This window comes from Chaetura pelagica, unplaced genomic scaffold (assembly GCF_000747805.2).
Source record: "Chaetura pelagica isolate M959 unplaced genomic scaffold, ChaPel_1.0 scaffold2, whole genome shotgun sequence".
In the NCBI taxonomy this organism is placed as follows: domain Eukaryota; kingdom Metazoa; phylum Chordata; class Aves; order Apodiformes; family Apodidae; genus Chaetura; species Chaetura pelagica.
The window spans coordinates 5528585-5543294 of record NW_009952796.1 but is presented as its reverse complement, the minus strand read 5'-3'; the positions used below and the strand labels follow the sequence as shown (position 1 = coordinate 5543294).

The 14710-nt window shown below is 39.2% G+C and overlaps 1 protein-coding gene across 1 annotated transcript in view; it reads right to left on the bottom strand.

The window, feature by feature from the left end:
• The window catches only part of SRP9 (signal recognition particle 9kDa), an 83133-nt gene extending 72124 nt beyond the window's left edge, over nucleotides 1-11009 (bottom strand). The window contains exon 1 of the mRNA XM_009994815.1: nucleotides 10938-11009. Coding sequence (XP_009993117.1) covers nucleotides 10938-11009 — 72 coding nt within the window. The remainder of the gene's footprint in view (nucleotides 1-10937) is intronic.
• Between the last annotated feature and the right edge of the window lie 3701 nt (nucleotides 11010-14710).

The window sequence follows — 14710 nt, the reverse complement described above, 5'->3', positions numbered from 1 at the left end:
CATAAAATTCAGGTTTTATTTCAAAATATGAGCATTTGCAAAGCAGAGAGAATGACTGGGGAGACAGCTGAATTATCTGAGAATCAAGACCGAGAAACCAGGGCAGACAAACAGTTTCTCACTGTTTAGCATGGTAGTTGGTTTTCTGGTGTGAAGGTGGATCTCAATTATGATATTTAAGAAGCTAACAAATAAAACATCCTAAAATGAGGGAAATAAACAATTGCAATCTTAGATAATAATTACATTGCCAAAAGACTGGATGAGTTACTGTCTGGAAAAACTGTTATGTTATGATAAAGGTGTTGATCAATTTTATAACTTGTGAAAACTCTGATCATATTCTAGGAATTTGTTTGTAGAAATTCCTGTGTATGTGTTTTCTGCTCTAGAGTGAGCCTGCTCTTTGATATTTTTTCACTAACTAGCTATTTTTTCAATAAGTAATAATAAATATTATATATTATAATATATAAAATACACAATTATAATAAACCTATTTAAGAGAGGCAAGATATGTTGAAAATAGTTTTTGCTTTACTAATTGAGATGACAATTCAAATGTCCTTTTATACTAGTTACTGTGCATGCATAAAAACCCTCCAAACAAGTGTTTAGAGCACACTGCTCCATTAATACACATCTGTTCAAGGGCTGTGTGCTTACTGCCATTTCACTCTAGCTGCCAAATTCTTATTGTGAGAGATGCATAAAGTAGCTAACATTGGGAGTAATTCAGATAGCTTATACTCGATGTTTTGTGGTACATATAGATCATCCTTTTCTCTAGGGCAGAACATTAAATTTAATGAATGCACGAATATTAATGTTAATACTGAACTAGATTGGATTAGTTATTGCAATTATCTGTTGGTGTTCTAAGTTAAAAGTGAAGCACTGAGATTCAGAATACTTAAGCAATGAATTCTAGCATTGATTTTTGTGTTTTAGCTTGTGATGTTCTTTGGCTATTAGTTTGGAGAGGAAGAGTGTAAGACTTGAAGCCTTTTGCTTTTAGTCTCATTAGTATAAAATTAACCTCCTGTTGGAATTACAGCACCACATATATTACAGGATGGAATAATCTGCATTCCTCCACCAGCTCCTGATAAAGGATTTTTTTTTTAAAATCAAGCATGGCTACAAGAAAACAGTGGTAGAATGTTTAGATAAAATCACCTTTGCTACCTCATCATCAAAATCATTAACTGATTTAAGCCAAACTTTAGCCTTTGGGAAATGCAATCGTTTTACTGTTTGTTGTCAAATAACACTATATGAAGGATATTCTGAGGAAAAGTGATCACAGGTCTGAATGATTATATGTTAATTTATGCTGCATTTGACACAGGAGTGTATGAACGTGTGTTTATACCTAAGGGACTAGATTTTAAAAAGACAAGCCTCAACTGTCTTAAGGGAAGTAAGTTAGTAAAAACTGCTGGAAGAAGTGAGAAATCATTTGTGTCTGGGGTGGAATCAGGACTTCAAGTTAGAAAAAAATCTTGACTGACTTGAAGCCAAACTTGGAAGAAGGGCTTCTGAAATACCTGTGTGAGTAACGACTTCAAGACATATTTTGAGATTAAATGGTGTGGGAAGGAAATCAGAGTTATTAAAAATAAGACTAAGTTAGACTTGCCAAAAAATGATTTGGATCAAAGAAGAGAAGAGGGAAAGAAAAATGTGCCATTCAGTGAGTAAATGCAGTATTTTGGCATGGCAGTTGAATTCATATTTTAATATAGGTGATAACTTTGATGGTGTTCAAAGCCAAAATGTAAATAAACTGTAATTGAAGTGGAAGCAGAATGCTTCTGATTGCATCAACCTGATGATGATAATCCGTCCTTGAATTGTCGTGGAATTTGTATGTGGAAAGCCATGGGGAAGTAGAGCTATACTGTAGATAGTTGTTAAATGGAAACTTAGTATTCCTTTGTTTTACAGATTATCATAAATCTCTGTACTGAATACATAACACAAGAATGCTCGTTACATCTTCTTGTACAAGGAAACTGCTGTAGCTGGAGTAATTTTTACAGATCAGTGTTTGCTTACTACACTGTGACTGGTCCTGGGTTACTTAAGAACTCACTTGTTTAGAGTTGCTTGAACTTTGTCCTGTCCTGGAGCTGTCAGAAATAAGGACAAGATTGTCAAGAGGTGTGGTTATATTTGAAGTCTTTTGTAGACAGACTTGTTAAGATTGATTGATTAATTTCTGAAATCTCTTAAGTGCTTTGATAGGAGTATGCATGCAAGAAGCAAGGCTTTTTGCCTAGCAGCCTGCATCTCTTTGTTGACTGTACTAATAGTCTTTATGAAGAATCATTGTCATGGTCATAAGCACATCTATAATGTTTAGTGTCATGTAGCATCATTGGTTAGAAATTAAATAATTTGGGTAGAATACTCTCTAATTTTAAGGTATTCACTCATAATAAATTAGGTACCCTATGAGCTACTTCTGTATGAAAACACAGACTATTTATTTTTACTAGTCTTTTTCTGGCAGTCCAAATTTAAGTGAGTGTTCGAGGCATACAGGAGAAAGAATACTGTTTTTTCAAATGGCCATTTCTTGTCCAATGTTTCTAAATTGGTTAGAGGCATCTCTCTAGTGAATACATTCTCCAGGCAAATGAGGTGCAAGTGTCCATGTGATCTGTGCCTCTAAGGCCTCTTGCCAGTTCAGAAGAGCAGTGTAGGGGCAGCTCACCTGATGAGAGTTGGTAGCCGGGGTATTGTGCAATATGATGGAGGCAAGTGAGATTGGGAAGTAGTGACACTGCTGAGGAATAGGAGTTGGTTACTGGGGAGAGGTGGCCTCACATGGAAGATTAAGAATGGTGCCTGTCTGGGATTATGGGATTTGAGGAGTCAATTGTGTTGACCAAGGACTGTGGAGTGAGGGAAGCAAGGGCAATTGTTGGGACAAGAAGGCATGGAGTACAGGAGGGAGGGAGACAGGAGGTCAAAGAGTTGGGGTGATTGCAGCAGGTAGCACAGTAGACATGGAAAGGGAAAGCATTGCATGAGGGCAGAAGTAAGTGCACAGAAGTAAGGGTGAGATGTGAAGAGCTCTAGTATACAGGAAAGCTGGCCTGATCTAATCAATTAGTATTCTCTTGGAAGAAGGAGGTAATACTGTGATCAGCCTTGACAGGTGGTGGATGGTCTTATCATCTTTTCTGGAAAAGAATCTCAAATGAAAGGGGATTCTAGCAACTCCATTGCTAACTGTCCTGGAGCATTGCTACAATTCTAAGTAATTTATTCCAATATTTGACCAGATTTTATTCTTAAAGCTTTTTTCTTCTTCCTTTTCCTGTACATGGTAAACAATTTATGACCTGCTTTTTTAAAAACTATTTTACTTTTCCTGCCATACTCCAGTGATTACTGATTTTTATTCCTGTCTGTGCATCTGCAGGGTGCTTTAAAAAGTGGGTTGAGGTGGCCACATCTGGATTATGTAAATACCGCATATAAGATGTTTGGAGTAATCCTTCCACTTTACTCTGGGCAGCGTATTGATTGAAGTAACATGCTCAAATTTATCTGTCTCACTTAATTATGCCTTTACTAGTTTCACGAGGTATTTTGTTTTTCTTAATAGTAGGAAGAACTGTGAGAAGCTTAGGAAGAGCTACAGATTGGTAAAGACTGAAAACTTGGTTAGTTTGATCTAGAAAGAAAGATGCTGAGAAGTCTGCTTTCTCTTGGATCCTTCCTTACTAAATCCTTAATAGCTTTTGTTTTGCTCTCACTTGTTCTGTCCATCGTTAAGAACTGTAGTGTTTTGTTTCCCTCTCACAATCAAATTAAGTGAATTACTCCCCTAGTAATAACAATCTAAAATAGCTTGGTAAAATGCAATTTAAAATACTAAGAAATTTTTTAGTAGTACAGGTCAGTGATATAAATACTACATAGTTTATTTAAACATTTTACTTTTAGACACTGAGCATTAGAACTACTAGTGTTTATGATCTTTATTTATAGGGTGCAGAAAGAGGCTGGTTGAAACTTCAAGTGTGAAATGCATCATGTTATTTTTGGGAGGAACATTCCAATAAAATGAGTGCTAGGGCAGTAACTGCCCTAAATAATGTACTGACAATATGTCTGCAGATCAGTGGGACCTTCACAAATACATTTTATTTCTTCTAGAACTATAGAATGACTTAGACTGAGAGTTCTCAGAGTCCCAGAGCTCAGAAGGGGCCATCCTCTAAATTAAGTTGGATTGCTTGGGGCCTTGTTCACTTGAATTTTGAGGTCTCCAAGGATGGAGATGTCACAGCCCCTCTGGGGGCAGTAACTGCCCAGAGGAGTCTAGTGCCAGCGGAGGTGACTGTTCAGCTTGTGACTCTGTGGGAAGCCCAGGCTGGAGCAGCTCCGGACCTCGTGGGAAGGAGAGGTTCGTGGAGGACTCTCTCCCATGGGAGGGACCCCATGGGGAAGCAGGGCAGGACTATAAGGAATTCCTCTTCTTCCTGAGGAGGAAGGAGCAGCAGGAACCCCCAGCCTGTGAACTGACTCTAAGCCCCATCCCCTGTCCCCCTGTGCCGCTGGGGGGAAGGAGGGAGAGAAACTGGGAACAAAGTAATTTGGGTCCAGGAAGAAGGGAGAGGTGGGGGTAACACATGTAAGTACTGCTCTTTGTGTTGTCTGTGTCCTGTGTGTGTTTGATTAGTGTGAAATTAAATTATTATTTTTCCCCAAGTTGAGTCTGTTTTGCCTGTGACCTTAATCGGTGAAGATCCCTCCTTGTCCTTTGTCTTGACCCATGAGCAGAATCTAATTGGCCTTTGTCGTCCACATCCTGGAGTGTGTGTGGGGAAAGTTGAGTGTGAGTGGTCATGGGGCTGGTTTTTGTTGTCGTGTCAGGCCCAAGGCACAACAGCTCCTTTTCTGCACCTTTTGATCATTGCCTGTCATCATTATCTTGTGCACTTCTGAGAGGATTCTAACTCTGTATTCTCTGTAATGCACTATTGAGTAGTTGAGAATGGCAGTTGTGTTCCTGCCTTACCTTAAGACTAAACAAACAGCGGTCTCAGCCTCTCCTTAAGCATCTTTTTCTGTAGCCCATTTAATGTTTTGTGTTTTAGTTGCTCCAATTTTGACAAAGACTTTCTTTCTACTGAGGAGCCCAAAACGTTATGCCAGATATGGTCTGAATAGAGATTAATAATCACCTTTATGGCATGATGGTCATTTTTACTCAGGTGCAAGTTTTTGCTCTAATTTCTTTAGGTTTCTGTCAACTGGTTTCTACAGTCTGCTGAGACTCCTGAAGTTGCATTCCACCCCATTTTCCTGGTCATTAGTGAGGACACTAAACAATATCAAAGCTGGTATTGACCCCTGAGAAGTTCACCAGTTAGACTGGCTTATCAGTTAGACTGTCAGCAACTTGTCTTGATCACCTTGTAAAGATGTTACAGTGGCCTCATGATGTCACCACCTAGCTACCTCCAGCCTTGTTGGGTACATACTATTCAATTCAATAGACTTTCTGTATCTGACTTATCTTGCTAGAACCCCAAATTTAATTTTCTTCTACTGCAGGTGGTAGTACTCTAGCACTCATGCAGACCTGGGAAGTCTGAGAACAAAACTTGCTAGCAGAGACCAAGGCAAATACATGTCACCTTTTCTGTGTCCTTTGCTGCTAGGTAACCTGTCTCATTTCTCCTGTGGACCCACATTTTCCTTGATTGATTCATGTTAATGTCCACTCAGTGTTGATCAGTCATGTTCCCTTTATACAGTTCTCTACATCAGAGGCAGCCTTTATATGAAATAGGTAAAGTGAAAATGCTACTACCTCCCTATTCAAGGAGGAGTTGGGCCTTCTTTATCTGAAAGTAAAATGAGATACGTGATACACAGTGATGGCAATGTAATGATGGATTCCATTTCAGTGTGTGTTTGGGCACTCGGATTTCCCAGGGAATCCAGACTGAAAGCTTTGATTTCTGCCATGTGTCGAAAGCTTAAGAAATAACATAAGGTCAATTTTTGTTAAAATGTGTATAGAAGACAGGAAATACATGTTAAGTGATTTCTCAGAGGAAATCAACAACTGTCAGCCTAGTTGCTGAAGATGGTGTTGTTTTTCATGCCCACTTAAAATGTTTTCCACAGTATGACTGGGCTCAGATTCATGGAGTTGTAGCAAGAAAAACAACAAACCATCAAAAATAGACTATTTGTAGGAAAGAAGTAATGTATTGGGCTGGCCGGTCCCGGTTTTGAAGACCTTTAAGTTAAAAGATCTGAACTTTTAAATTTGTCATGATCCTATTCAGTAAAAGTATTGATTTTATGGCTGTCAGCTTTGTTCATTTACAGTGTATCCTGTTGCTTAACAAAGTGGTTTGTTCCCAGGTTGTGCTGTATAGCTTGTTTTCCACTAACTTTGGCAAAAAGTAGTCAAACTGAGAAACTGTTTTTTGTTAAAAGTCTGTCTTGATATGGATGAAAGATTGTGGTAGGAATCTGCTCCTGTTTACTGTTGTGTAAAATTGCTATTCAGGTAGTAGTATTAGCTTCACTGTGGCAAAACCTTTGGCTTGCCATGTCACTGTATTGAATCTGCATTGAGGAAACGTAATCTATTTGAATTACTGCCTAGAATCCACATAACCTTTTAGTAGAAGTAAAGTAATTAATATTGTTGAGAAATACATTTGAAGAATCAGTGGAAAAATTGATTTGATTGTAAAAATGGAGTCTTTTCAGGAACAATATCTGGACAATTTACCAAAAATGCTATGTCTAAGAGAACACCCTGTATAGCAGGATAAAAGAAAACAAGGATATGGATGATGAGTGCATGGAGGAAGTGTAAACTGAATTATTTAATGGTTCTGTTGAGTCTAAATATAAGTCTTTATTTTACCAGTATAAAAATGACAGATTTCACCTGATCCCCCCCAGTGCAAGTGCATTGTAATAAAAAGCCAGCCATTGTGTAGCTCTTCTTTTTTTTTTTTTTTTTCCCTTTCAAAACCTGTTGAAAACATTTCTTGAAAAAAAAGTAATGATTCTTTATAGGATGAAAAATCTAGGAAATTCTAGAAGAAACTTGGGAAATACCACTTTTGCTACTTTCAGGTTGCTTAATTGAAAAGCTTATCTTAAAGCTGAGTAAGGAAGGCATTTAATAAAGTATTTCCATCAAGTTATCAGGTTCTCTTTCCCAATTTCTAAGGTGTTCCCTTGAGATTGTTGCAGTTTGTCTTCTTTTACTTGCTAGACAGTAGTGGTACAGTACCTAGGATTATTATTTTTTTTTAAAGTTGCACATTTTCACTGATGTGCCAGTTGGGGTTCACTAACAAGCAGGGAAAGCCATCTTGCGAAACACCACTGCAGAGACATAACTCGTTATCTCAACCGGCATTCAGCTGTTGTTTGAAAAGATGTATTTTAAGATATGAGTATTACAAATGTTTGGATTTTCTTTCTAGCTTTGTGCCCTGTGGTTTGAAAATCCTACACAGGCGTTTTATAAATCAGCATATTTCCATTCCTTTCTGCCCCACAAAGACTACACATTTAGGAACATGTTATTACATTTCTGTAAACTGAGATCATATCAGCCAAAAAAAAAGCCCTGAATCATCAGAAAAAGCAGTAGCAGGACACAGTTTTTCAAGAAACCTCATTGTTACATTACTGGCAAAAATCCTAAGGGTTGAGAATTGGCAATCACAGCTTTTTCCTTGCTCTTGTCAGTATATTTAAATCATCTTTTCTATGGCTGCAGTCATGCTGTTTTCTGTGTGAGTGACTAAGTTTATCCTTTTTGGTTCTTGAGGGAGGAAAACCAAGCATTCACTTTTTGGGGGAGAGGCCAGCATAAATAATAAAGACTCAGGTCAGCAGACTGTGCTTTTGTGACACTGTGCACTGAGCTCAAGAACTTCCAATGCGACAGAATGAACACATTCCATTTGGGCACAAGAATGGTGTCTGGTAGGGGTCAGTTTGCTATGGTTTTTTAGTTTTGTGTATTATCTCATCACTGGAGGAAGAAACCATGTTCTACCATAAGAATAATCTTACTATTCATTACTACTCTATATTTTTTTTTTGTGTGAGCCTTTTGACTGCCAGATCTCTCCCCACTTTTCTACCCCAAATAAAAAACAACCACCCTGACTGGCTTTATATGGTATTGCTGTATGTGGACTTAAGCAGAGTAATTGTTGGCTTTAACTATCAGAGCCTTACGTTTTTGTCTAGGGAAGAACTCATATACTTGTCCAGCTATTTGTCAGGCTTTACATTTTAGGAAGAGAGCTTGTACACTTTGTTTCCTAAGATTTGGTAAGCACTGTTTAGCTTAACTGTTCCCTTGAATTAATTTTCAGTTTTCTGCATATAATTTCATATACTTAGCTTGGTGAGTTTACTTGGGAATAGAAAAACTATTTATTTTTCTTAGTTAATATTTAGATTGTCACTTTAGTTCCCCAACCCACTGTCCTAATAAGTTAGCAGACAGCTCTTTGAGCAGCTGTACATCTTGGCAGTAGCATTTGAAGCTAGAGATGGATTCCTTGGCTCATTCTCCTGCATCCCCTGATGAGCTCTCATGCTGGGAAGATGCAGGTTAATAATGTAAGTATAATGGAACTGTTAACCAGTACAGCATAGCAGGAAAAGGAAAATTTGTAGATAGGCAAGTAAACTCTGTAGGATGCTTTTGAAAGCCTAATGACATGACAAATAGAAGAAGATCCTTTTCCTTTTCTCTTGCAACGTGTCAGTAGACAGTTTATTTCTTCGCATTAGTGCTAAAGTAATCTATATGTAAAAAAAAAAAAAAAAAACGTTTAAGTATAATGGAACTGTTAACCAGTACAGCATAGCAGGAAAAGGAAAATTTGTAGATAGGCAAGTAAACTCTGTAGGATGCTTTTGAAAGCCTAATGACATGACAAATAGAAGAAGATCCTTTTCCTTTTCTCTTGCAACGTGTCAGTAGACAGTTTATTTCTTCGCATTAGTGCTAAAGTAATCTATATGTAAAAAAAAAAAAAAAAAAAGGCATTTCCAATCTGACCAAAAGGATTCTGGTGCAGAGAATTAATAAAATCTTCTAGCATCTTGTGGTCAGTTCCTGCAGCCTAATGGATGTGTATTGCAGAAAACTGTGGACTCTGAAGTTAATGTATAAATACTGAGATCACTGAAGACCTGTCTCCTGTTATAAGTACTGCAGGGAAGTATAAGTTCTAAGAATAAGATATACAATAAGCAACACTTTTCTGATTCACTTTGCTCTTGCTGTGTTGAATTTAATCATATATACTGCATGTATAATAGAGAAATACTGACTTGGGTTCTAGTAACAGTCTGTATGTTACACTTAGCATTTTCCTAGGTAGAAAACTAAACCTTGTTTTTCATTAGATCTGTGAAAGATAGTAATGAGTTAACAGCTTGAATTTCAATTTGGTGTAACCATTTGAGGTTAGTGGATTTCAGGTATGCATTTTATTTTTTTAAAAGTGAATATTTTTTTTTGAGACTTAATGGTGTCTAATAGCTGTTATATACTATATTCAAATATTAAACAAGCAAATGGTCATTGAAGAGCAGACCAAGAGATTCTTTGCTAAAGCTCCTGTCTCCATGCTTTTCTTTAAAATAAAAAGTAATCACTTTAGAGTGCAGAACTTTTTACTAAGAGAAAGAATGAAATTGATCCTCCCCTTCATCTAGTAACTTGCAGTTACTGAACCCTGGAAAAAGACTAGCACACTGTGATGGTTTAATTTGTTTCTGATCGTGATAGCTTCATTTTTCCACCTTACTGCTGCAGTCTGGTAAACAAAGTGATGGGTGGGGGAAACTGTTGACAGGAAGGGGGAGTATTTAACCTTCATATTGGTACCTGGATGTTAAAATTATAGAGCTGGGACATTAAAATTTTCTTATATAGGTTTTGTGTGAAATAAAGGCAGAAGGCTTATTGTGTATTGATTGAATAGGTGAACTGGAAATTGTTTATGTTTGTAATTTTTTAAAGGATGTGAATTATCTGGTATCTTTTTATGGTTAAGTATAATCCCCTGCTATTAAGAAAATTATTTTATTTTAAATGGAGCATGAAATATTTGAGAACTAGACATCTGTAGTATTTCTAGTTAAAAAGAAATATTATCCATCCTGAGAAATAGAGCTAAAAATAGTGTAACATTTGTTAAAGAAAAGCTTGCAATTCTGCTCAAGGTCATTTTATTTGCACTTGTGCATTGTGTTTCTTGAATACCAAATAGTTCTAAAATGAGTAGGTATTTTATTCTTGTAATGCTAAATAAAATAACATGAAAGCAGAGCTTTATAAAAGCTTAGACCTGTGGAAGGACTATAGCAGGGCAAAGTGAGAACACTTTGGATAAGAACATCCTAACATGGTCGGTCCTGTGTAACTAAGCCTTCTGATTGCTGTGCTACTGCTCAATCACTCTCTGGTTCTACCTTTGTTGCAATTGGAACATATTAGCTTATACTCAAGGTATCAATTTTTAATAGGATCTAAACGATTTTTCAATCTGTCTGACACATGACTGAAATAAAGTTATTTTTTTGCAAAAACTCTGCAAGCCACATAACTGATTCCAAATCAGTATCTAGATCCTGTCACGGTTTATCATGCCTGTGATTGATCCAAATTCAAATGTAGCAAGAAATTGTTTCAGGTTCAGAATTTTTACAGAAATTTTCTGTAATACTGTTATGCATTGTAGAAAAAAACCACTACTGTTTGTTCTGTACTTTGTGAACAGTACCAAATGTTTTTAGGTTTGAACTTTAATATAATTAAGTGCAAAAATACGCTAAAAATAAAGAAATCCAGTAGGTTCTTGCATTGTTCTCTTTTTAGATGAGGGAACCTTCTTACTTACCTCTGGCATCCTTTTAATAGAACCATCAAACACCTGAAACTTTTGCCTAATTTTATTATCTTTGCAGCTCATACGTGTTACTGAGCCAGATGTGGTTCTTTTGGTCTACATTGTCAACTATAAGCTGAACTGTTCTTAGAAAAGCATCACTGTTTAAATATATAAATATGTAATTTTACTATGTCCATATGGAACTGAATTCTGGCTAGAAAAGGTCGAATTAGAGGCTCTTAAACCGTTCTCATCTAGTTTTTGAATGGGTCATAAGACACATGCATCTTTAAAAGTAAGAATGTTTCCTCATCTAATCTTGAATGTCTTGCATGCATCAGAGACATGATCTCAGTATTCTCTTTTTCCCCTAGACTTGAAAAGTATCCCAGTGTTGAGCTCTTTTCTAACTGTTGGCGTGCCGTGGACAGTGTGATTGAAATTGATGCAATTTTTTATCAAAAACATCAGTATCAAAAGTTAAGAAAACAACTGGATACAGTGCAGAATTTTCTTGTGCCAGAAGATGGACATAAGATACTGGGAAATTCAGCATGGTCTTTCAAGAATACCCGAACGTACACAAAACAACCAACCAGACAATAAAAACCCATGAAAGACTGGGGAGGGGAGAAGTTGTCCTTCCTTCATAAAATAAATATTTCACTACGTTTCTTTTGTGATTTATGGAGAATGCAGGTCTTTTCAGCCTTCTGTTTTCTAAATGACAGGCCACATTCCTTGCAAGCCAGGCATCATGTGCTCTCTATAATGTTGGATGTGCTCGAGTGGTATGTTCAGAGAATTTGGCTCCCTGATAAGAAATAATTCCTTTCTATTTTTATTTCCTGTCTGCATCTGGACATTTCCCATAAGGACAACCAGTCTAGTATCACCCTCTCCTCTCCTAATAAGTAGTGTGTTTATGGTATGTTCTGCTTTCTTGTGCTTCTAATACTCATGACATGAATGATATGCTTCCTTTTTACTTTTCCCAGAGTTACCAAGGCTTGAAAAGTCCTTTAAGATCAAGTCCAGCCTGTGACCTACCACCACCACATCAGCTAGACTGGCACTAAGTGCTACATCCAGTCTTTCCTTAAACACCTCCAGGGATGGTGACCCCACCACTTCCTGGGCAGTCCATTCCAATGTCTAATCACTTTCTCCATGAGGAAATGCTTCCTAATATCCAACCTAAACCTGCCTCCCCTGGCATAGCCCTCTCATCCTGTCATTAGTTGCTTGGGAGAAGAGCTCAGCCCCCATTTGACTACAACCTCCCTTCAGGTAGTTGTAGAGAGTGAGAAGGTCCCTCCTGAGTCTCCTCTTCTCCAGGCTAAACAACCCCAGCTCCTTCAGCCTCTCATCAGACTTTCCCTCTAGTCCCTTCACCAGCCTTGTTGCTCTCCTCTGGACCTGCTCCAGCACCTCAGTATCCCTCTTGAAATGAGGGGTCCAGAACTGGACACAGTACTCGAGGTGAGGCCTCACCAGAGCTGAGTACAGGGGAGAATTATATCCCTACTCCTGCTGGCCACACTATTCCTGATACAAGCCAGGATGCCATTGGCCTTCCAGGCCACCTGGGCACACTGCTGGCTCATGTTCAACTGGTTGCCAACCATCACTCCCAGGTCCCTCTGCTGGGCTGCTCCAGCCACTCTTCCCCCAGCCTGTAGCGCTGCCTGGGGTTACTGTGGGCAAAGTGCAGGACCCAGCACTTGGTCTTGTTGAATTTCATGCCATTGGCTTTGGCCCATCGACCTAGCCTGTCCAGGTCCCTCTGCAGCAGATCAACACTCCCCCCCAGCTTGGTGTCATCTGTGAACTGAGGGTGGACTCAATCCCCACATCCAGGTCATCAGTAAAGATGTTGAATAGGACTGGGTCCAGTACTGATCCCTGGGGAACACCGCTGGTCACTGGATGCCAGCTGGATGCAGCTCCATTCACCATCACTCTCTGGGTCTGGTCATCCAACCAGTTTTTAATTCAGTGAAAGGAGCACTTTTCCAAGCTGTGGATTGCTAGCTTTTCCGGGAGGATGCTTTGGGAGACTGTGTCAAAGGGCTTGCTGAAGTCAAGGTAGACTGCATCCACAGTCACCCAGTCATAGAGGAAGATGAGATTAGTCAGGCAGGACCTTCCTTTCCTTAACCCGTGTTGGCTGGACCTGATCCTCTGGTTGTGTTCTACATGCTGCTTGATGGCGCTTGAGATGATCTGTTCCCTAACCTTGCCAGGCACTGAGGTCAGGCTGACAGGCCTATAGTACTCCTGTTCCTTCTTTCAGCCCTTCTTTTGGATGGGTGTCACGCTGGCCAACCTCCAGTCATCTAGGATCTCCCCAGTCAGCCAGGACTGTTGATAAGTGATTGAGAGTGGCTTCCCCAGCTCCCTCAGCACCTTAGGATGAATCCCATCTGGACCCATGGATTTGTTGGGATTGAAGTGGCACAGAAGGTCCCTAACTACTTCCTTCTGGATTACAGGAGGAGTATTCTGTTCCCCATCCCTGCCTACCAACTCAGGAGCCCAGTTGTCCTGAGGGTAGCTAGTCTTTTTGCTATAGACTGAGGCAAAAAAGGTGTCAGGGACCTCAGCCTTTTCCTTGTCCTCCATTACTAAGTTCCCTCCCCGTATCCAGTAAGGAATGAAGATTTTCCCTGACCCTCCTCTTGTTGTTAATGTATTTATAAAAGCATTTTTTATTATCCTTTACAGAGATGGCCAGATTATGTTCTAGTTGAGCTTTTGCATCTCTTAATTCTCTTTCTGTATGCCCTTAAAATATCCTTAATACTTCCTGATTCACCTGCTCCTTTTTCCAAAGTTGGTAACTGTCTTTTTATTTCTGATTTCTTGTAATAGTTCCCTGCTCAATCAAGCTAGTCTTCTTCCCCATTAGCTTCCTTTTTGGCACACAGGGAGAGCCTGCCCCTGCACCTCCATAATTTAGTTCTTATAGTAAGCCCAGCCTTCCTGGGCTCCTTTGTTTTTGAGGGCTGCTTCCCAAGGGACTCTCTGAACCAACGTCCTGAAGAGACCAAAGCCAGCCCTTTGGAAGTCCAAGGTAGAAGTTTTGCTGATGACCCTCCTAACTTCACCACATATTGAAAATTCTATCATATCGTGGTCGCTGTGCCCAATATGTCTTCCAACCACCACATCTTCCACCAGTCCTTCCCTGTTCATAAACAGTAGGTCCAGCATGGCACTACCCCTGGTAGGCTCACTTACCAGCTGTAGCAGGAAGTTATTTTCCATACGTTCCAGAAACCTCCTGGATTGGCCCCTTTCTGCTGTGTTGTACTTCCGGCAGACATCTGGTAAGTTGAAGTCCTCCACAAGAACAAGGGCTAGTGAATGTGAGACATCTCCAAGTTGTTGAAGGAATGTCTCATCAGTCTCTTTATCCGGGTTGGATGATCTGTAGCAGACTCCCACTAGGATATCAGTCTCATTGGCTTTCCCCTTTATCCTTACCCATAAACATTCTGCCTTGGTGTGTCTAACATTGAATTCTAGGCAGTCAAAGCACTCCTTAACAGAAAACACCACCCTACCACCTCTCTTGCCTTGCCTATCTCTTCTAAAGAGCCTGTAGCCATTCATTGCAGCACTCCAACTATGCAAATCATCCCACCATGTTTCTGTGATGGCAATTATATGGTGGTCTCCCTGGTGCACAGTAGCTTCTAACTCCTCTTGTTTATTTCCCCTGCTATGGGCATTGACATATATGCACTTGAGCTGCAGTACGGATATCTCAACCACTT